Source organism: Lithobates pipiens, unplaced genomic scaffold (assembly GCF_037356315.1).
Source record: "Lithobates pipiens isolate NorthernLeopardFrog02 unplaced genomic scaffold, aLitPip1_a1.2 Scaffold_18, whole genome shotgun sequence".
Classification (NCBI taxonomy): Eukaryota; Metazoa; Chordata; class Amphibia; order Anura; family Ranidae; genus Lithobates; species Lithobates pipiens.
The window spans coordinates 131,981,763-132,003,979 of NW_027507758.1; the positions used below are offsets into that span (position 1 = coordinate 131,981,763).

Genomic DNA, 22,217 nt, shown 5'->3' on the forward strand with positions numbered 1-22,217 from the left:
GAGCCACATTCCTGTCTGAATATTGTGTCCGGGTTTCAGGTGAACTGAAACCCGAACACATGATTCAAAACCCGAACTGTCCGGGTGAATCCCGGACAGGTGGCAACCCTACTGCCAACAGGCATGTGTTATAAAGAGCATTATGTGTTAATGTGAAACATCCCTCTGATCAACTTTAGTACTTCTTTAAAAAAATAAAATAATCTAAGAGCATGCAAAAGCTTACAAGCCCTGCGTATAAATATATGTTACTGGTCTATACTTCAGGAACTACAGCATTTAAACCGTTTCCTACACGAGTATTCCACTCTCCCACTCTGTATCCCACATCTACAGTGCGCATGCGCGCATACGTTTACCTCGCACGCTTCCGATCTGCCCAGGGCGATGGTCACGTGACTAGCTGGACCGGAAGTAGCCTGACGTAGTCCTTGTTTAATCCCAGTCATGTTACTATAACGGGAGGCTGAGTGGAAGCCGGGGAGAGGATGTGGCTTCTAATTATCTTCACAAGGCCTCTCCTAATATTGTGTTCTAGTCCAGTGTGAGCTCCTCTATATACACAGCCCGGCCCTCCATCGCCCTGACATGACCGGACACCCAGTCTGCCGCCCTTTACTAATAAGAGAACAGCTGTGACCGGCAGGCACGGCACCGCATCCCCGGGACGAGGCACAGGAAGACGTCTGCTTCAGGCGGTGAGATGGCCAACCAGCCTGTCATCCTTAATGTATATGACATGGTGAGTGTATTGGAGCGGCACATCCCCCACCTCTGCTGCACCTTCCTGTCCTGTGTGTATACAGTGTGTCTGCACGCCTATTGTCCTGTCTACTTTCTTCCTGGGATTTCCTTATATGGGAAGCTTTTCCCCTCTGGGGACATTCACTTCTCTGGAAGCACTTTACCTCTTCCTCATTGCTGCTTCTAATGCCTTCATTTTTAATGTTTTGCCAAGGAGCCATGTGCTGTTGTTGACCTCCCCCTTTTTTATTTTATTTATTTTTATCCAAGCTGTCAAGACTTGCTATTGTGATTTGTTAAATGTGTGTGTGTGTGTGTGTGTGTGTGTACACACACACACACACACACACACACACACACACACACACACACACACACACGTGTACACCGGTGCTGCTTTGAAATCTCGCTACTTCAGTGCCATTTCAAAGCTGCACATCCGTGTGATTTGCACTGCTGATTTAATTGCGACTTAACTGCCCCTGGACTGTACTATAGCAGTTTTTCTGCTATAGAGCAGCAGCTATGCACCGGATCTGGCGTGTGTGTGTGTGTGTGTGTGTGTGTGTGTGTGTGTATATATATATATATATATATATATATATAATGCTCCAACATTTCTGGGTAGGGGGCACGTATAGGCATACACACCGCCGGCTGCTGTCATTACACAGCTGAAGCTGATCGGCGGGTGCCAGGTAATCTGTCAGCCAGACCTGCTGATTGTCAGGAAAAGAGACAGAACTGCGATCTTTCTATGTAAACTAGGCAGATCGCTTTTCTGACAGGGGGGGAAGGGATGGAGTTTGTGTCCCTGCAAAGCAGGGAATAAATTGCACCTCACATTATGTAGCTTTTGATTGCACCTGATGTGTAACCCCTTCCCAGCCAGTGTCATTAGTACAGTGCATAATTTTTAGCACTGATCACTTTATTAGTGTCGCTGGTTCCCAAAAAGTGTCAGAACGTCCACTGCAATATCACAGTCCTGATATAAGTCACCGATCGTCGCCATTATTAATTAAAAAAGAAATGATTTAAAAAAAAAAAACATGGTTTATAGATGCTATAGCTTTTGCACAGACCAATCAATATACGCAAATTGGGACATTTTTTACCAAAAATATGTAGCCAAATACATATTGGCCTAAGTTGATGAGGAAATTTGACTTTTCCTTTTTTGGATATGTTGTATAGCAGAAAGTAAAATTTTATTTGCAAAATGGTCGGTTTTTGTTGTTTTATAGTGCAAAAAAAAAAATGCAGTGGTGATCAAATACCAAAAGAAATCTCTTTGTGATAAGTGTTTAGGGATGAGGGTGGGTAGAACAAGTAGCGGACTATGGTGTGTGTTTTGTGTTTTTTTTATTTATTTTTTTACACCTTACAGTGGTTCTAAAGCCTGGACATTTTTACCTTTTTTTAAAGGGGAAGTCCAGCCAAAGCTCGTTTTGGCTGGGTTTCTCCTATGGGTGCAATTTTTATTTGTATTCCTTTGACCTGTTTTCAGCAGAGGACAGGCTGAAGTCCGCTCACTGCTGAGGTGACAGATATCAGTCCAGGCACTGTGTCATCCTGACAATGGAAGTCTAGATCCGCTAGGTGCCTGGAATGACACCCTTCTCAGCCAGCCGCTGAGAGCCTGAGACTGCTACTTCCTGCCCCTCCACAGCTCAGCGCCCCAATGAGCGAGGAGGAGCAGAACAGAGAGCTGCTGATTGCTAGTCAGCAGCTTTCTGCTCAGGGAACTGTGAGAACCGAGCCATCGGTGTTGTTTGAATGCTCGGCTCTCAGTGTAGAGGCGCCGGGGGACAGATGCAGCAGCGGATCATTGTGCATCCACCTAGGTAAGTATAAACCTGCAAAACAAATTATTCCTTTTACTTTTCTTTTTTAATGCATTCCCTGCATTAAAGTAAAAAATTTCCCAGTGTTTGTATCGCCCCCTCACCTCCCTACATACATACATGAGTCTTATCTCAATCCAGCACCGTCCCCATCTGCATTGGCTCTCTCCTCTCTCTCTGCTCACAGAGGCAGGAGCAGGACTCATTTGCTCATGCTGCTTTGCGTTAAATCCTGTGAGCAGGGGGTTTGACTCAGCTGTGCTGTGTGTCAATAGATCCACTTAGCCCAGCATAGGATTGAGCCTGCTGATGTGCCCCCATAAGAAGTGGCTTCCTATGGTGGCACACTGAGAAGAGGAGGAGCCAAGAGCGCTGTGGTGGACCCAAGAAGAGGTTTAGGTCCTCCAAACCATTGTATAGAGCAGGTATGTATAACATGCTTGTTGTTTTAATTAAATATTAATTACCTTTTACAATGAATGAATTAAGGTAAAAAAAAACACTTCGACTTTAGAATCATGTCCTTGGTCAAAATATGTAAAATTATTTAGTAAAAGCATCTGCAGTGACTAGTAGATCCTGCCGGTCACCCTTTTCTTCTTTGTTCTAAACCAGGCATCACTAAATTGTGAACCCTGGTTTGTACCCGGACCAAGTGACATTGCTGTCTGGACCGCCACCCATTTAGTTGTCGGTGTGTCCTCTCTTCTGCCGCTGCTGTCCTCTTCACAGAGGGCAGAAGGAGAGATTGGTCTGGATGGAGGGTGGGAGCTGCCCAGCTTTTCAAGTTAAGTTTGTTGCTATTCCCCAAGGGCGGTCTTGGCAACCAGTCACCCCTAGTAACAGGAGAAGTTTGGAAGCTCCCACCCTTCATCCAGACCTCTCCCCCTTTGAAAGGTAGGACTGGAAGGGGAGGGATGATCATTCTAATGTAATGGTAGATGGGCTATGTAAAATGTGGAATGCTTTGGAAAAGGGGCACTGATATGTAATTGGGGTGCTGCAGTGTAAAGGGAGGACTGAAATGTAAAGGCTGGCTGCTACATGGAGGGGGGGGTAGGAGGAATTTGAAGGGGTGCACTGTGATGCAAAGGGAGGCCTGTAATTTAAAAGTGTGCTATAATGTAAAGGGGGACTCTATTATAAGAGATTGAATCTTTTATGTGAAGGGGATTGTAATTTTAAAGGGGCAGGTGCTGCTAAGTTAAGATGAGGGACTGTGATGATAGGGGGGTGGGACTGCAATGTAACAATTGGGGACTGTGATGCAAAGGGGGGGGGGGCTAATGCAAATAGGGGTCCTCAACCTCCGGCCATGGACCAGTGATGGACAGAGCAAACTGGCACAACCTGCACTGCCACCCTCCGACCACTACAGGGTGCACACTCCCCTTATAACATCACTACTCACTTACCTCTCTGTGGTCAAAGGAGGGGGGGACCAGGCTGAGGACAGGACCTCATAGCATTGGTAAGACTCAGGCTGAAACCCAACCCCCTCATACCCCGCAACAGGAGTTGACTTCCAAGCGGCCGGTCCCTGGTGCTGGGGAGATTGAGCACCACTGTTGTAAAGGGAGGCTGTGATGTAAAAGATTGCACTGTAATGTAAATGGAGGGGGGGGACTGTGATGTGAAGCTTGCAGCATCTAGCTGGTCTCTGTGTGCCAGAATGATGATCTCATGCACAGGAGTGATGTCATCCAGCCAATGAACAGTCTTATAGGCTGCAGTTGTTTCCCTTGTCAAGTTACATGTTTAAAGAGGAAGTAAACCCTGATGGGCTTACTTCTTCTTTGTCTCCCTGCAAAGGTAAAGCATAATGCGCTACTATGCACTATGGTGGGCTATGGACAGCCAGGCTTGGGGGGGCGGTTTGAGAGAATATTAGAGTTAAATGATGCTGGATGTCCTCAAGTCAGGAAATGAGGTGGGTCTAGCTGACTTGCTGCAGCTTCTAATGCACATTCTGATAGCTCACATTATGCAGTGAAATCGGCATAAGCAATTTTCAGTACAGGTGAGCATCCTGTCCGTGCAAGGATCAAGGTAACGCTGGAGCTGTAATGCCTAGCCTACCTTTTTATGGTTTTGATAATGAGTGGCATGTTGATTTTCTATCCAAGTTGCTGTCAAGACTTGTGTGTTTTATTTATGAAGCCTTGTGCCACTGCAGACTTGCTTCTTAGTCTCCTGCATGCCACTGCTCAAAATCTTTGTATGCTGATGGTTTTAGGCCAGGGGTGCCCAACCAGTGGCCCGGGGCCACATGTGACCTGCAGAGCCCTCTGATGTGGCCCCCGACCTCCTGCTCTGGGATGACTGGTTGGCAAGCCCAGATCACGGGTTCCCGACACAGCATCCCAGAGCATCAGTGTTGTGAATGAAGCCGGCGGTAGAGGAAGCAATCGGTTGCATAGCAGAGCCACATAAGACGATGCTTCCTGTGTAGCGCCACCTCCTGTCACAGGCGGAGTGATACCAAATGCACTCTGCCTGGAACAGCAACAGCTGGCGATACCCAAATTGAAGACTGTTATTAAAGGTATGTTTAATACTATAATCACAGTGTGTCTATATAGGCATATCTGTTCTGCAGTGGTTACCAGGCTGCTTTCAAACTTCACTGAGCCATAGACCTCTGTTATTATCTACGGGTTTAATGCGCTTCCAGAAAGTGCTCAACACCTGCAGGATATAATAGAATTCTATGGCAAAGTGCAGCTAACCCACAGAAAAGCCAGAGGTGCACTGCTCTGGGTAGATCACAGCACATCAGTGTGAAAGCAGCCTTAGGCCCCTTTAACACGATCGATCCGACCCTTCATTCACCTCTATGGAGCGGCAAATGTAAACAGACTTGTGTCCATTTACACCTGCATACCTTCAATCCAATCCGCTAAAAAGGAGAAAAAAAAAAAAACATAACGGGATCTGTTCCCTTCCATATGGGCAGATTGGAGGGCCCATAAAGTAGAGTGGGCTATGTGGAGTGGACACGGATCTGTCATCCGCCCACTCCGCTGATTGTGGCCCGCGACTGGTTACCAAGTTGCTTAAGTGGCCCTTGCTCTTCAAAAGGTTGGGCACCCCTGTCTTAGGCTAAGGCCGGGTTTACACTGGTACAATGCTGCATGATGTTTATAAATCAATGGTTCCCTTAACTGGTCCGACACAAATAGGTCCAGCTCTGCCCCACCCCAAAGCACCTTGTCCCCATGCTGATGTGGGACTTTTGTGGGTGGGGGGCTTATTGAAATCTGTACCCCTACCCATTTACCCGAAAAGAAATAAAGCCAGCTCCTGAGGTTTTTGACCAAGTCCTTTTATTAAAGCAGCTCGAGCATCTCTTCTCCCTCCAATTTTCTTCTCACTGCGCTTATGTCTTCCACTGCCGGTTCTTCTCCCAACCCTAGCTCTCGCAGTTGTGCAAGCTCCACTTTTTGCCAGTTCTTTTATAGATATGGGGCGTGGCCACCCAGTGATGTCATATGGTGACCCCACCCCTTGTGATCTCACAAGGGCCCGTAGATGACATCACTAGATGCCCTCACCACCTATGTCTATTAAAGAACAGAGAGCGTAGCTCACGCGACTGCGGGAGCTAGCATCTGGCATCTGGCGAAGAACCGGAGGGAAAAAGACACCCACACAGCCTTACTAGTGACTTAACCCCTTCCAGACCGGTTCACGCTGTTATGTCGGCATTTTGAAGAGGGATATCATTGTTATGGCAGCTAGCTACCATAACCCCAGTATCCTCTTCTTCGGTGAGCAGTCTAGTTTCAGATAAAAGTGGTCTCTGCGGCGGATTCACCTCAAGATCACGTTTATCGGCGGCAGGAGAGGGCCCCTCCCGTCGCTCTCTGGTGCCCTCTGCCACTTACCAGGGCCATTAGTAGCTGGAGACGATTGGGTCCTCTACCTGGCTTGGTATGGAGACAAGTGAGGGGACGATGGCCCCACCCGTCTCCATACCTTTGCAGGGCGGAAGTGATGTCAAAACATCACTTCTGCCCATAGCTCTTAAAGAGAGATTACTTTTATTTTTTTTTAATTACATTTTAGTGTAAATATGAGATCTGAGGCCTTTTTGACTCCGGATCTCATATTTAAGAGGTCCTGTCATGCGTTTTTTTTTTTTTTTTTTTCTATTACAAGGGATTTTTATGATCATTCAAACTGCACGAGTTGAAATCTTGCATAGAGCCCCAGACTGAGGGAGATTGACAGTTATTTTGTGTTTCTTCCATTTGTGTAAAATCGCACCAACTGTTGTCACCCTTTCACCAAGCTGCTTGGCCGATGTTCTTTGTAGCCCATTCCAGCCTTGTGTAGGTCTACAATCTTATCCCCGACATCCTTGGACAGCTCTTGGTCTTGGCCATGGTGGAGATATTGGAATCTGACCAATTGCTTCTGTGGACTGTTGTCTTTTTTTTTTTTTTTTTTTTTATACCGGTAACCAGCTGAGATTAGGAGTAAACCCTTTAAGACGGGAGCCCGAAATCTTGTTTATAGGGGATTAAATACTTATTTCACTCGTTAAAATGCAAATCAATTTACAATTTTTTTGAAATGCTGGATTTTTATTTTTTTTGTTCTGTCTCTCACTGTTGAAAATAAACCTAAAATTATAGACTGATCATTTCTTTCAGTGGGCAAATCAAAATCAGCAGGGGATCAAATTTATTTTTTTCCTGTTACATAAAACTACAGTGTGATCATTTTACTTAAATGTAATGTTTTGTTCAGGTGAGTTTCTAAGTTTGAATAATGCCACATTACCATGCACAAACTGTTGGATATATCTATATCTCCTGTGTAATATGTGAACTCAGCCTGGTCTTGTGTTTATATCCTCTTCTTCCTTTTTTTTTTTTTTTTTTTTTTTTTTTTTTCTTTTAGTACTGGATCAATGAATACACATCATCCTTAGGAATTGGTGTCTTCCACTCTGGTATTCAGGTGTATGGTAGAGGTATGGTTTATTTCCCTTCTTACATTACTTTGGGTAAGGGGTAATTGATGAGGCCAGCTACTGTCTGCCCTTCCTTTGTATTATTTGTAGGTAAATATTGGTTTGGGTTGTTTATAAGCTGGATACAGCACATACATGGTCCTCCCCGGGGAAAGTCAAATCTGACACACGATTGTTTGGTACAAGCAAGGAACTGCCATTTTAATGTAGGTAAATGGATATACCAGTCTACATACATGCACCTATACAGCCCTTCCACAGCTGTATATTCCAGCATGGCCTTGCCTTGAATGGTTATCTATTGACCTTAAAGTGGTTGTAAACCCTTACAAACCACTTTGGCCTACAGGTAAGCCTAGATTAAGGCTTACCTGTAGGTCCAATAAATCTCTCCTAAACCTACATGGTTTAGGAGATACTTACTAAAACACAGGCACCGCTGTCTACGGCCCATGTGCTGTATACAGCGGGCGCGCAGGCGAACCGCTGTCAACGGCGATATGCCGCGAGTGGCGGCTCCCGTGCGGGAGTGACGTCATCGTGGCTTCGTTGAATGACAGCGGCAGAGCAGCGAGACCCCCCGAGAAGATGGATGCTCCGGACTACAGGGGACAGCGGTGACTTTGCTGGCTCCTGTGTCAGGTAAGTGACATATAATGGGCTACTATGCGATGCATAGTAGTCCATTATGCTTTACCTTTGCAGGGAATCAGAGGAAGTGCAGAAATTTTTCTCAAGTCATCTTCCAGGACGGCACACCTGAGAGATGAGAGGCTCCTCCCTACAGGAAACACAATCAATCGACAGCTGTTTTAAGTCCCCACCCTTCCCCTTGATCCTCAGTTTTTGATTGTGTTTCTCCCTACACAGCGAAACTGTTTGTTTTTTTCCAAATGACCCGAAGCCTGGGGCTGGTGGTCTCCCCCTGGGAGCCGGACCACAAGCCTGGGAAGCCTCTGGGTCTGGTAGGATATTCTTGTCCTTCCTGGGGGGTTCCCCTATCTTTTCCTCAGGGCGGGCAGCAGAAATTGGAAGAGCCCCCCTGAGAGCTGGAGGACCCTGGGTACAGTGGTGTACCCAGAACTTCAGGGGCCATTATCCTGTCTCCCCCTCCTTACCTGTACAGGTGGCTGTTCAGACGGGGGTGCTGGCCATCGGTTCTTTCCAGGGGGATCTTGTCCCCGACTCCTGGGTCCCCGGTAGCTCGCGTGGGCTGCCGGAGAGGGCGTGGCAACAAGCACCCGCGTCATTTTCAAACTTCGGGAAAATGGCAGCGGCGTTCTTACCCAGGAGGGAAGGCTGAGAGTCAGTAGGAGCAGGCGCCCACATCCTCCTTTCTCTAGAGCGAGGAGGCACCAGTTTACTACGGTGTATGTCTGCCTTAACCACCTCAGATATGAAGATGGGAATGAGGAATGGAAGGCATTGCCCCCCCCCATGTATATAGACTGACTGACTGGTACAGTGCAGGACACAGCCTAACCTAGCACCTCCCTATGGGGACAGCAGTTGGGGGGGGGGGGGGGGAGCACTTTGGCGGCTATCCTCCTTGCGTGTGGACCATAAGGATGGAAAAGCAAGCCCGCTGGCTGTGGCAAAAAGAGGAAGACGACAACGGTGAGTACTTTACTTTCCTTTTGCCGTGGGAAATTAGCTGCAAAATCCCCAATTCCAGCCAGAGGGTTCCTGGGCATTTGAGATCTCACCTGGGGTCTGGATTCAAATAGCCCTTAAGCTTCTGCTAAAAACACCAGCTGCAGCCCCTCTTACATCAGAGAAGCTGTATGGTGGACAGGTGGTGCAGAGGAACGAGTGTGCCTAAACCACCTCAGATGAGAAAGAGGTAGGTAGGCCATTGCTCCCCCTTCCCCGTGTATATACTGACTGGTGCAGTGCAGAACCTGGGGTCGGGATACAAATAGCGCAGACGCCACTGCTAAAACCACCAGCCACAGCTCCCTCTTACAGCAGAGACACTGTGGTTATCGCAGCAGTAGGTTGCCAGCCTCTCCCTACATGCCCAGTTGTGGTACATTTAGTAGGGATGAATATAGCGTACAGAGGGGACCTGGTAGATACAAAGTTACTTACAGGCCAGGTATACCACTGAACAGGTTATTAATTGGGCAGTGGTTGGTGGATTCAGAAGCTCCCCTGGTCAGCAGGTGCACTAGGTTAACGGCCCTATTAGCCCAGCTGCTAGGAATCTGAAGTTGCTTCACAATGTTTAAAAGCTGACCTAACATTCAAGGATGGGCAGAGACCAAGCTACTGTGTGGCACAGTAGGGGTTCCCTTGTCACAGATCCTCCTTTTGGGGGTTGCCTGCTATAGTTAACTTTCATAAGCTCCAACCTCCCACTCCACCTTTACACTGTGTTTATATTATAGTGTAGGAGGTAAGAAGAAACTTTTTTTATTGGTTTGGGCTACAATCCACTCAGTGGCAGATCTAAAGGCGATTCACCATAGATCGCTCCCTACATCCTTTTAATTGAGGATTTTCTGTGCAAACCTATGCAAGAGCTACATAATTGATTGTTTGAAGCCTGCAAATAGCTATTTACCTCCCAGGCTAAACTGGTAACCACCTCTTCTAGAGAGGTCTTAAATTGGTCTCTAGGGCTGAGCTCATTGAGACTTTAGTTGCTAATCAGCACCACCTGGATATGTGCTGGCTAGCGTTTGCTCAGTCTATGGAGGTAAGGTAGGACAACAACTACTACTAATAGTAGGGTGTCCAACCATTTTAGGATCTGTTCCTTCTCTGGTGGTGAAGGTTTAGTATCTACAGCCCAGGCTATGCCTATGAAATAAATTGCCTGTTGGTTATTTCATAAAGGGATAGACCATGACTCCTCATTGGCTGCACACCAGTAGACCTCAGTAGTGAAGGTTTGTGCTTGCTGGGATGTTTTTGTGGCACAGCAGAAATACACATTGAGATTTGTGACATCTCTGCTTAATAAGGACTATATTGCTGTACATCAGAAATGCACTGCACTGAAGCTTGTTTGCTGTCCTTTATATACTAAAGGTACTGCTTTGTTTGGCTACAGATCAGAAGAATACAACAGTGAAGGTGGTCTGTACTTTCTGGTTTTGTGTTGCACAGCAGAAATGCACATCATTGAGTCTGGTGACATCTCTGCTCATAATGGTTATATTGCTGCACATCAGACATACACAAGATTGAGGTCTGTCTGTGGGGCTTTGTGTCCTGTTTTACTGCCTTGTTGGTTACTTATCAGAAAGGCAGCAGTGAAGTCTGATGGTCCTGATTTGCGTGGCGCTGTGCTGATTCAGACAGTGCTATTAACAGCAATGGCTACCGAGTTTAAACATGCGATTTGACATGTTGAGTCGCATGACAAATCATTTCAATATGGATGTGCTATCTCTATTCATAGTGTTTTATTGTTGCACATCAGATTTATACAGCATTAAGGTCTGTGAGGTTTTGTGTCCTGTATTACTGCCTTATCAGAAAGGCAGCAGTGAAAATTGATGGTTCGAATTTGTTGGGCTACTTAGTAGAAATACAAATTGAACCCCTGCCAGGTGTAGTACATATACTGCCTTTGGTAATCCATGTAGCACCACAAAGTGGTGTTGTGCTGATTTTAGCCATGCGATTTGACATGTTGAGTCGCAAGGCCAAATCGCTTCAATATGGATGTGCTATCTCTATTCAGAATTGTTATATTGTTGCACATCAGACATATACAAGATTGAAGGTTGTCTGTCCTTTTATGTCTTGCATATACTGCCTTATTGGCTGCCTATCAGAAAGGACACAGCAGTGAAGATTGCTTGTCTTTTTCTGATTTTGTTTTTGCTGCTCAGCTGAGAGACACATTGAGGATGGTGGCCTCTCTGCTCAGTATTGGTATATTACTACACATCAGACATACACAAAGATTGAATGTTTGTGTCCTGTATGTCCTATATTTACTGCCTTATCGTTTGTATATCAGGCTAAGCAGTGTTTCTCATGGATCTACCTTTCTGCATCTTGGGGATACACAGCAGGGGTTTGTTGGCTGCAATCCTCCAGGGAGTCACAGCATTGGGGACCCCTTACTTATTCGACCTGAAAATTGCTATTTGTTTTTTTTTTTTTCTCCCTGCGACCTGTGTAATCTTGAGGTCTGTGGATCCAGGAATCAGGGACTGCTGGTGTCGCACAGACACAAATGGTACCCATTGGAAGCCATAGTATATGACTTCTCATGCGTCTTGCAGTCCCAAGTCGCAGGTTGGGTCGCACGGGTGTGGGAACCCTAAACTTATCTGTCCCTTCTGATTGAGGTTTTGCTACACAGCAGGAATACTCATCATGGCGTTTTTGTTTTATTTTGCAGCAGACCAGAAAGATTGCAGCTGTAAAGGCTGTCTGTCTTTTTCCTCAGTGTCTGCTTTTATGTTGTTGCACAGCAGAAATACTCAAGATTGAAGCTTGTTGGTGCTTTCTGTTTCAGAAAAACACAATGCTGCAGGTTGCTTGTGTCCTTTCTCAGTGTTGGTTCTATCTGAACTACACTACAGAAGTGCATGACAGAAAGGATTGTCTTGTGTTCCATATTTTTCCCTGTGGCATAGCAAAAATGCACAACACGGGAGTTGGTGTTCATATTAATCTTATAACTGTGGTGGTTTGTCAGAAATACACAACATAGAAGTTTGGGTCTTTCTGTCTTTATAGCCTTGTTTTGCTGTACATAGGTAAAGCACAACAGTAAAGGGGGTTCCTGTCCTTTCCGTATTTATATATCAGTTATGACCTAGCTAGCTGCACTAAAGAAATACGCAGCATTTAGTGTTTGCTTGAGTCTTAATGTTTTTACGTCTTGGCAGCACATCAGAAAACCAGACTATGAGGACTGTTTGTCTACGTTGAGGTTCAGATTTGGGTCTCTTCCCATATTTGATATATTGGTTTAGCTAGTCACACTCAGGCACACAACATTGTTGTCTATGCTTGTGTCCTTTCTGTCTAAATCTATTGTGCCGTGCCCACAATCTATGATCATTTTATTTGTGATATTAATAATGCATGTATCACCTTTTTGTATTTCAGCCTTCTTTTCCATGGAGGGGCCAGGAGTTCGGGCTGCAGCTTTCACATGTCAGAAAACCTTGATCACTTGCATTCAGGGATGCCAGAACCATTTCCTAGGGTTGAAGCCCTGTAGGGTTATGGGACACTGGAGGAAGGGGATAATGAATCGCCCTGTTTAGTAAGAACTTGGAGAGTTCTGTTCAGAGGAGTATTAGGGCCTAAGGATGAAGTATAAAGATGTATACCCGATCGAATAGGTTTCGGCTCGGTGCATGGCCTTCATTTTGCCCTTTTAGCAAAACTAGACATAGCAATATGGGTAGTCTACTCCTGCTAGGGACTTTAATCTCCTGAAGAAGGCTCTCAGGCGTAAGTAAGGACATAGATTGGGCGTGCCTTAAACCCAGGGTTCAAGCTTCTGTTAATCTATTTCCCTTAAGTAGGCTTCCCTTTAGTCTTTTGCTGACATAAAGATAAAAAGGAAGCAGTTTTATTTCCCTCAACAGGATAGTGTTAAGACAGGCCCTCTTATTGATTAATGTAGTGTCCTTGTCTTACACAGGTCTCTTATTTATCTTTTTAGTGGTTCTAAGTAGCACCTACAGGCATAATAGGCCATGGTTGTTAGATGTGTGAGATAGGCAACATTGCTAACCTACAAGTTTAACATGTTTTCTGATTCCATTTTTAAGAGCCCATTTCACCTAGATACTGCATCTGAAGCGGAAAAGGCAGGAACATCTGTGGAGCAGACCTGCAGATCAGCCGCATGATCCAGCTAAGATGCCTTCATCAAGCATATGAGCGTATGGAATGGAGGTAAAGCTCACTGCAGAGCCAAGGTTCGCCAAGAGGGTTTTGCAGTGGCCCCACCCTAAGGTAGGCCTGAGGTACTTGTTTATCCTCTCAGGTGTGCCGTCCTGGAAGATGACTTGAGAAAAGTACCAGTTACTTACCGGTAACTGTCTTTCTGGGAAATCTTCCAGGACGGCAGGCCTACTTCCCGCCCGTTGGAGGAGGGAAAATTCTAGAACACTAGAAGGTGAGTACCTATGAGGAATGATTTCCCTTGTGAACCTGGTTCAGGAGTTACTTCTCTACAAACTGAGGATCAAGGGGAAGGGTGGGGACTTAAAACAGCTGTCGATTGATTGTGTTTCCTGTAGGGAGGAGCCTCTCATCTCTCAGGTGTGCCGTCCTGGAAGATTTCCCAGAAAGACAGTTACCGGTAAGTAACTGGTACTTTTTAACATGGGTTCCTATGGAACATGTTCACATCAATGCATTTTTGTGCCTCTGCGTTTTTGAAAAGAGTCGGGGACTTTTTGCATGTAATAGAAGTCAATGGCCCTGCATCAAAAACGCAAGTGCCGTGTTTTTGCCAGATTTTTTTTCTTCTTTTTCATTGTATATAGCTGTTTGCTAAGCAACCACGGTGTAAAAGAGAAAAAAACTCAACGCGGTAACAACGCGTGTCCAAGCACCGCAAAAACGCTCAAAAGCAACATGCATAGATGTGAATCGAGCCTTAAGGAGAAGGTCTGACTGATTACCTGTTTTTTTCTTCTTTTTTTTTTTTTTTTTTTTTTTTCTTGATTGGTAAATTGTCATAGTATTGGGCACATGTGTGGTAAAATGTCAAATCGCTGATCTAAAGTATTGTTCTACAGATGGCACCCTAGTCCAGTCATTTAAGAGCTACAGTAATGGGGGACCTCCACTGTTGGGTTACACACACACACACACACACACACACTCTCTCGCTTTTATATATATATATATTTTTTTCTACTATCAGAATTTGCGTATGGAGGTCACCCATATCCATTCTCTGGTGTTTTTGAGATCACTCCTGGGGATTCCACAGAGTTGGGAGACACCTTTAAATTCAAGTAAGTTAAATGTTTTGCCTGTCAAATTTATCTGTTTTTAACTGCTGTTATGAAGCAATCGGGCATTATAGTAATGCAGTTACAAAATGTGATTGACTATTCTCCTAAAATCAAACTGACTGCCTGCATTTAAACTAAGTAGGTATACACAAAATAAAGCACAGGGAAGTACATCAGGACCAAGCTAAATAACGCACCTGAAAAAGTAATCATAACTGTTCTACCTACCCATGCATGGTTTTCCTTTTATTCTTGTTGTGCTGTAAGGCCGTACTACAAAGACTACGTGAAAATGCTTGCCACAACCCCAGTGCTTGATTTAACATTGCTAGAGAAGATTATCATTCAGATCCCCATCATGTCAGTAAATAAGAAACCTTATTTTCTACTGGATGGATGTGTTATCTGGCATTAATTTATATGTGGACACGTTTTTGTTTTTTTCTTAGAACGTGAAAAGTGATCAACTTAAAGGCAGTTGTCTCTTGTATACCCACGTGCCCTAATTTCAGAGCAGAGCAAAAAAAGTGTGAAAAGTGATTAAATTATTGCTTGTACAAAGATAGTTGGGAAATGGCCTGGACTGATTTGTTGGAATAATCGAATCCTAGTGATATTTCAGACTTGCAGTTTTTGTAATTGGCCTACGTAAATGGAGATATGCATTCACACTGATTAGTATTATTGTGTACGCTACACGGAACATTAACCAGAGGAAGAAAAGGAGAGTTGTCTGAAGAGATCAGATAGAAAATTGTAGAACCACATGTCAAATGTTAAGTCCTCAAGGCCATCTCCAAACAGCTTGACCTATGGTTGCAAATATTAAGAATTCAACCTCTTTGAGTGCAAGAGGAAAATCAACCCCAGATCGAATAGGAGAGTGAAAATGGTAGACAAAGAACAAAGGAAAACTTTCAAATTTCCAAGCTAATCTTCCAGGTCAGATATGTGCCTGATTGCATCGACTGTTGGTTTTCGACCTAGGACAGAGACATGTAATTAGCGGACCTCCAGCTGTTGCAAAACTACAAGTCCCATCATGCTCTGCCTCTGGGTGTCATGCTTGTGGCTGTCAGTCTTGCTATGCATCATGGGACTTGTAGTTCTGCAACAGCTGCAGGTCCGCTAATTGCATATCCCTGACCTAGGAGGACTCCACTTTTGAAAGGGAAAAAACTTTTAAAAAGCCAGACTGGAATTTGTTCAAATGCATATTGCCAAGTCATGATGCTTCTGGGGAGAATGTCCTTTGGACAGATGAGACAACACTGGAGCTTTTTGGCAAGTTACATCAGTTCTATGTTCTGTGATATAAGGCATGTTAAGCTCCGTGGTAGTGAGCATTTTTAATGAGTCATTCCAGTTCAAACAGTGGTTAAAGGTTTTCAGGTCTGCTTTTATTAAACAAGAAGAAAAGTCCAACACAACAGTTGCCCACACAGTGGTGCCTGCTTTGCACATAAAAACCGTCAACCCACAATGCTAATCCACTTGTCTGTCTTGTCAGCAGCACTACTGCTCTTAGCACTGGGTCCCCCAGACCCTGCTTCCTGGTTCTCTTGGCTCACTCTGTCTTAATTACAGCACCTTGCTGCACAGGCCCACTTTTGGGCTTTAGATGAAGGGTCTCCTGGCACCCCAGGCTTTCTCACTCTTCAAAGACTTAGTTTTACTAAACCCAGGACCCTACATTCACTATATCTGGTCTCCCACAGAACATGGAAAAGCAATCTTTTTAATATAAACTGCTAAATACCTTTTTCTCATCGGCAGTTAGAACAGTCTTGTTACTTTTGAGTGTCTGTTTTAAAGTTTGCAGGAGGAGTTTTCATTCTCCCACGATTGTCCAGTGAGAATGCAGGACCCCTGACCCTTTGTCTGGACAGTGCTGATTGGCTCTGTGCTGATCACATGCCACTCTCCCAAGAAAAAAAACACACCAAACTGAGCATGTACAGCCTGTCCCCTGGCTCTGTAAATATTAGGTTATTTTTTGGAGACAGTGGAAGAAGTAGATGATCACAGGAGACCAGATCAACCAACCTTTTTACACAATTGTGGTGGGGGAGTATGTGCACTTTTAGAGCCCCATCAAAGCGAGAGCCGCTCGGCTCACTTTTTTGTCTGAAAGATCTTGTCTGTCTGTAAAACCTTGCTTTAACCCAGTGTCTACCATGCTGTTTATAACCGTACCTTGATAGACAAGTGGTAAACACTGTTTTTTGAGGACAGAGGACCCCCATTAAAATTCATACAAGACCTGAAGGACCTCCTATGAATTATAGGGGAAGCGCATGCCCCCCCACTACTTTTTGAAGTCACTGGTTGAAGGACACAACAGTACCTGTGCCAGTGTCCCGAACGTAAGGAGCAGAGATGGCAATAGAAATGCAGATATTATACATGACGTTTGGCTCCTTCTAAAAGGGTACATTTTCAGGCTTTTTTCAAATACCTGAACAGCCAAGGTCCAGTGCAAACTTGTGTTTGGACCAAACCTTAAGCTTATCCCTACTTCTCGCAGATTAAAGACTGCCATGTTTTAGTTAGCACTTGCCCAGTTAGGCTTTATTTTTGGTTTTATTTTATTTAAGCAACCATAATGCAGGATGTGTTTCAGTTTTAATACTTTCTATAACAAAGTTTACTAACAGTCCTATTGTTTTGCAGTGTCTGTCGTATATTTTATGTATAAGAAAAAAATCAAAGAAAATCTGTTTAAAAGGCATTGCTGTCTATATATTTATCAACCAAGCCACATATCTTCATCCACTACATAGTGTCCTCTGCGGGTCTTTACAAAACCCCGTGCATTTATAACTTTTATGTTTATTTTCCCTTTTTTAAAGGGAAGCAATCGCTTTAGGAAGCACAGATTTCACAGAGAATGACATCGAAAAAATAGTCGAAGAACTTGGAAAGGAGTTTAAAGGAAATGCCTATCATCTTATGCACAAAAATTGCAACCACTTCTCCTCAGCTCTGTCAGAGGTAATGTATCCTATTTATTTAGAAATGTTATATACCACATTTTATGTTTTGGCATTGATTAGTTTCTAAGTGTGCAGAAAGAAGCACCACGTGCTGGAGGTTGTGAACCAGTGTGTTGTATTGTAGCAACAACACTGGTTACTAATACAATGGTGCAGAGTCCAAATAAAATCAATCAACAGACAGTATTGGCAATCGCCACTATGAAAAACGTGAAAACTTTTCTCCTTCAGCTTATAAGACACTGACCTATTTGCATCCACCACATGTAATGATTGAATGCTCACCTCCTACTTTGACCTCCTTAAGAAATGAGGTAAAAAAGTGCTTTGCATCACCCTCTGGACTGTGGCTGGGAGTTCTCAAAACTGCTTCACGCTACATGCCACTCATACAAATATTGGGTATATAGAAGACAAAAAAACAATTTATGCCCTCTGTTTGATTATTACTCAAAAGTTAAACACTCACATAAAAAAATCAAATGTGCGAAGTGTTTAATACATGAATAAACTGTGAAAAACGTTAAGAATTATTTTCTACAACTCGATAAACTGTTGTGCCATGCATGCATCCACCACGTGTAATGATTGAAGGCTCACCACCTGCTTTTACCTAGAGTTGTGAGTTGAAACCAGTGCTTTTTGTCTCTCTAGACTGTTGCAGGAACCAGGTTGTCAACATTCTTGGCACACACTGCCCAAACAGATATTGGGTATATAGAAGGCAAAAAGAGGAATCTAATAGTGTTCTCTGGATTGTGGGTTTTTTGTTTTTTAAGTATACTTCTTTATTCAGAAGGTTTTCCATTTATAAACAGAACATCTACATAATAACAAAAGGGGAAATGAGCCCATTTTAAAATGAAAAATAGATAGAAACCAACCTCCAAAAACAGATGTAACAGATAAACCAGTGACACATTAAATTTATGGACAAAAATAAGGATTAATACACATAAAGTACTGCAGTAGTAGTAATACACCACCCTAAAAATTCATTAACAAATCTTATAGGGTTCTATAACCTCATTGTATTCCATAAAATATAATATTTGCATCAGCTATTAATCTATAATACATTATAATTGCTGCTTAATATCTTTTATTATTCCTTGGCTTTCCTTTTAGGATGAGAAAATAAACGTTCCTCCAGACCTCAACCTGGAGATCTGGTGACAAAGATCTCCTAAAAAGAGAACTAGTAAACAAAAAATGCACACACAAAAAAGGGGGGCGAGCTAACTAGCTCAGACTCAACTCAATGTAAACATCCCTTGTAATAGGATTCTATGTGACAGGTCCTCTTTATGGAGAGATGTGGTCATAGAGATGACTGGTGACCATCTGGTCACCGGAAATCTCACCGCTTGTCATCTGGTGGCTGGCGATTCCTTCTCCGGGCCCCGATGGCACTGGAGAGCCCGGAGACGCACCGGATGGTGGCGGCCTCCCGTTACCTATAAAAACAAATCAAGCGGTGGAACTGCCGCTATGATTATTCTTATCGTGCACAGAATCGCTGGCCGGAAAGATTGATGCCTGTAGCATCATTCAGATATCCCCCCACAAACTAGAGGACGACATTTTTACTATGGCCGGGGATTGAAGTGGTTAAAGAATAGGCCCACTTTCTGCACCTAGTTGTCTACTTAAATAAGTTTATTTGAAAGGCTACCTGTTTTGCTAATAACCACTAAGACGCTGATAGATGCTCCAAACCAACCCAAGAAGAAAGAGGGGGGGGGGGGAATGGCTCCTGTACTGGTATGCATGAGCAATCTCGTTCTCTTCCTCCCTCCCCTTTTTGTCTCTATTGGGTGCAAACCCAGAATGATGCAGACTGCTGCAAGGCCATGTGTAGAAAAATCCTGGTTATTGGTATACATTGTGATTATTTTTTTTTTTTTTTTTCTTATTTTGGTAAGGGTACAGGGAGAGGTAAGATTAAATGACAGGTTTCCTATAATATTGTTAAAAAATCAGACCAGGAGCCTAGCAAACGCAAGAAATACTGGCCGAGCATATTTCTTGGTTCTACACTCATGAGAGGTAGGTTAAGCTCATTCCAGTTTTATAATGCTCCAGTGCTTATTTCAATCTGTAATCGCTTTACAATATATTTACACTTTTTTTGCAAATTATGGCATCTCGCCCAGGATACATTACAGTGAATCTTTTGAACACCTTGAAGGTATAGTTCACCTTTTTTTTTTTTTTTTTTTTTTTTTTTTTTTTTTTTATTTATTTTATTTTTTTTTTTAGGCCTGCAGACAATTGCAACTGCGACCAGTGTATTGCGGTGCAATGAAACTTTCTGCATATTCTTCTTACAACATCAGGTTTGCACAGCCCAACAGTTATGGGGCTGAAGAATGTAATCAGTTGGCCTCACATGCAGTGATGCCAGATGGAACTTTAGTATTTACGTTCATAGATCTCTTTGAATGGATGACACGGCTGTGTGGGCAGAACCACGGAAAGCCATACCAAGTTCAAAACAAAATGTTTCAGGCAGAAGCACCCTACACTACAGGTACATTGCGGGCAGCGGTTGAGGACTGTGGCTATGGGGTTTATTTACTAAAGGTAAATCCACCTTGCACTACAAGTGCACTCGCTGTATATCTGAGGGGGGGAAATAAAAAACAGCATTTTTGCTTGTACATGATTGAATGATAAAATCAGCAGAGCTTCCCCTCAGATCTAAAGTGACTGCACTTTTAGTGCAAAGTGGATTTGCCTTTTAGTAAATCGGCCCCCATGTTTCATGTTACACTCACATTTAGGGTGCAATGCGAAACATGATCACAAAGATGGACCAAGTCTTTAAATTGCAGGCACCTATGTAATGCAAAAATCTTTGTTAGGTTGAACGTAAAAAAAATGACCGCTCAGATCGGAGCCACTTTTCTAACAAGCTGATAAAGCCAAACCATTGTGTTATGACAGGGGGACGGCCCCCCACCAGAACACGCCAATGGCTGAAATCGCTGATTGGGAGCTGGTCGGCTGCTGGTTTTTCAGCATGCTCATCCAACAGCAGCCAGCTGTACTGGCTACCATACACGGGCCAAATGTTGGCTTTTTTTTTTTTGAAACGCCTGAAGTTGTCCGTCATTCGGCCCGTGTGTACTAGGCTTCACAAAGTAAAACTATTTTTTATGGCTAATAAATGCAATACCAAAACGGCTGGTAGTAGCTGCTCTTATTTAAAATAAATAAATAAATAAATAAAATCATGACTGCTTAAAATGTCTGGTTTTAATACTACTGTGAAACATAAATACATGTGTGGCTTGCCAGTTATTGGCAAAAGAGGGCCTTTTTCCTTTGCAGTACTGGCCTGGTTCATCCATTGTTCTCTTCCTATTCTAATCACTTTTTATATTTGTCACTTAGATCCTCTGTGGCAAGGAGATACCCCGTTGGGTTAACCGATTGGCATACTTTAGTTCCTGTGTACCTTTTCTACAAAGCTGTCTACCTAAGGAATGGTTGACTCCTGCTGCCCTCCAGTCTAGTGTCAGCCAGGAGCTGCAGGAAGAGCTGGAAGAAGCAGAAGATGCAGCTGCCTCGGCCTCTGCTTCTACAAATATAATGCCCCGACCTGGACGCCACACTAAGTTATAGGAAAACACTTATGGGAGAACTGCAATGAAATGCAATTGTTTTCAAAGTCAGTAATTCTAATGATCTCCAGCAACTGACACTCTTCTGTCTTTCAGTGGGCAGGAAATCTACATTGGGGCACAGGAGTCTACTTTCTTTTGAAGTATTTCAGCTCAGGATATTTGTACTTTTGTTACAGAACATAATGCAATGACACTATTGTTTTCGTCCAACTATTCACCATTCTACAAAACTTTTTAAACATGTCTTGTGTACATTTCTACTTCCCAACCCGCCCCCTATTTTTATTTAATTTTTTAATATTGAGATTACCTCTCTGTATTTTTTTTTTTCCAACAACTCTTATAATTTTACCGTCAGCTAAAAAGAACTTTGGAATATTGCACTCTTGACCCAAATGAAGAAAAAGTTCAGTCCATTAACTCGACTGTGCAGTCCAATTGTACCTGTATCCTCAGTGCTTTTTTGGAGTATCCTGCCAACTTTCATACTAGTGCAGCGTTCTTCCTTTTTTTTTTTTTTTTTTTTTTTTTTAATTGGTTGCAAGTGGTCACCTGTTTGGTGAAGCTCATCATCAAATTGTGCTTTGATAGTTTACAGTGTTATTTTTCTGACCACTACTGTCTTGATCCTTTGCAAAATAACACTATAGGACCCGTCACACTGACAAAATCAAATTTATGTGTTTTAAACCAAATACACCTGGATGAAGTTGCTTGACAATCCTCTTGGCTTTATCCAGTGTCTTGACGTGTTTGTAGGGTAACCCATAAGACTGTGTGTGTTTGTTTGTTTATTTTTTTTTTTTTTCTTTTTTTTTTTTTTTTTTTTTTGCAGTTGTGGTACATCTTCTGTAGAAGCAGATGTTTTGTGGGAGTGAGGGATCAGTAGTCTTGATGGGTAAAAATAGGGTGCTGGGCTGTAGGTTGTTCTTCCCCCCCCCCCCCCCTTTTTTTTTTTTTTTTTTTTTTTTTACTAGAAAATATTTGTATGTTTTATGTACGTTTATTGCTACAACTACATTTGACAATAGTTGTTCAGTAACTCCTACCAACAAGTACTGTTC

General features: G+C 43.4%; 1 protein-coding gene across 1 annotated transcript; it reads left to right on the forward strand.

Annotated features, from left to right (window-relative positions):
- The first annotated feature begins 414 nt into the window (after positions 1 to 414).
- On the forward strand, positions 415 to 21,573 carry DESI2 (desumoylating isopeptidase 2). The gene is made up of 5 exons (XM_077486134.1): positions 415 to 742; positions 7,500 to 7,572; positions 14,432 to 14,525; positions 17,378 to 17,519; positions 20,921 to 21,573. The coding sequence occupies exons 1-5, from the start codon at positions 704 to 706 to the stop codon at positions 21,149 to 21,151; spliced, it is 579 nt and encodes a 192-aa protein (XP_077342260.1). The 5' UTR covers positions 415 to 703; the 3' UTR covers positions 21,152 to 21,573.
- Positions 21,574 to 22,217: the final 644 nt, after the last annotated feature.

Excerpts from the sequence above, each read along its gene's own strand:
- DESI2 (XM_077486134.1), top strand. The coding sequence starts at position 704 with ATGGCCAACCAGCCTGTCATCCTTAATGTATATGACATG. Across the intron at positions 14,526-17,377 it reads GGAGACACCTTTAAATTCAA|GGAAGCAATCGCTTTAGGAA; the intron begins GTAAGTTAAATG and ends CCTTTTTTAAAG. Across the intron at positions 17,520-20,920 it reads TCTCCTCAGCTCTGTCAGAG|ATCCTCTGTGGCAAGGAGAT; the intron begins GTAATGTATCCT and ends TTTGTCACTTAG.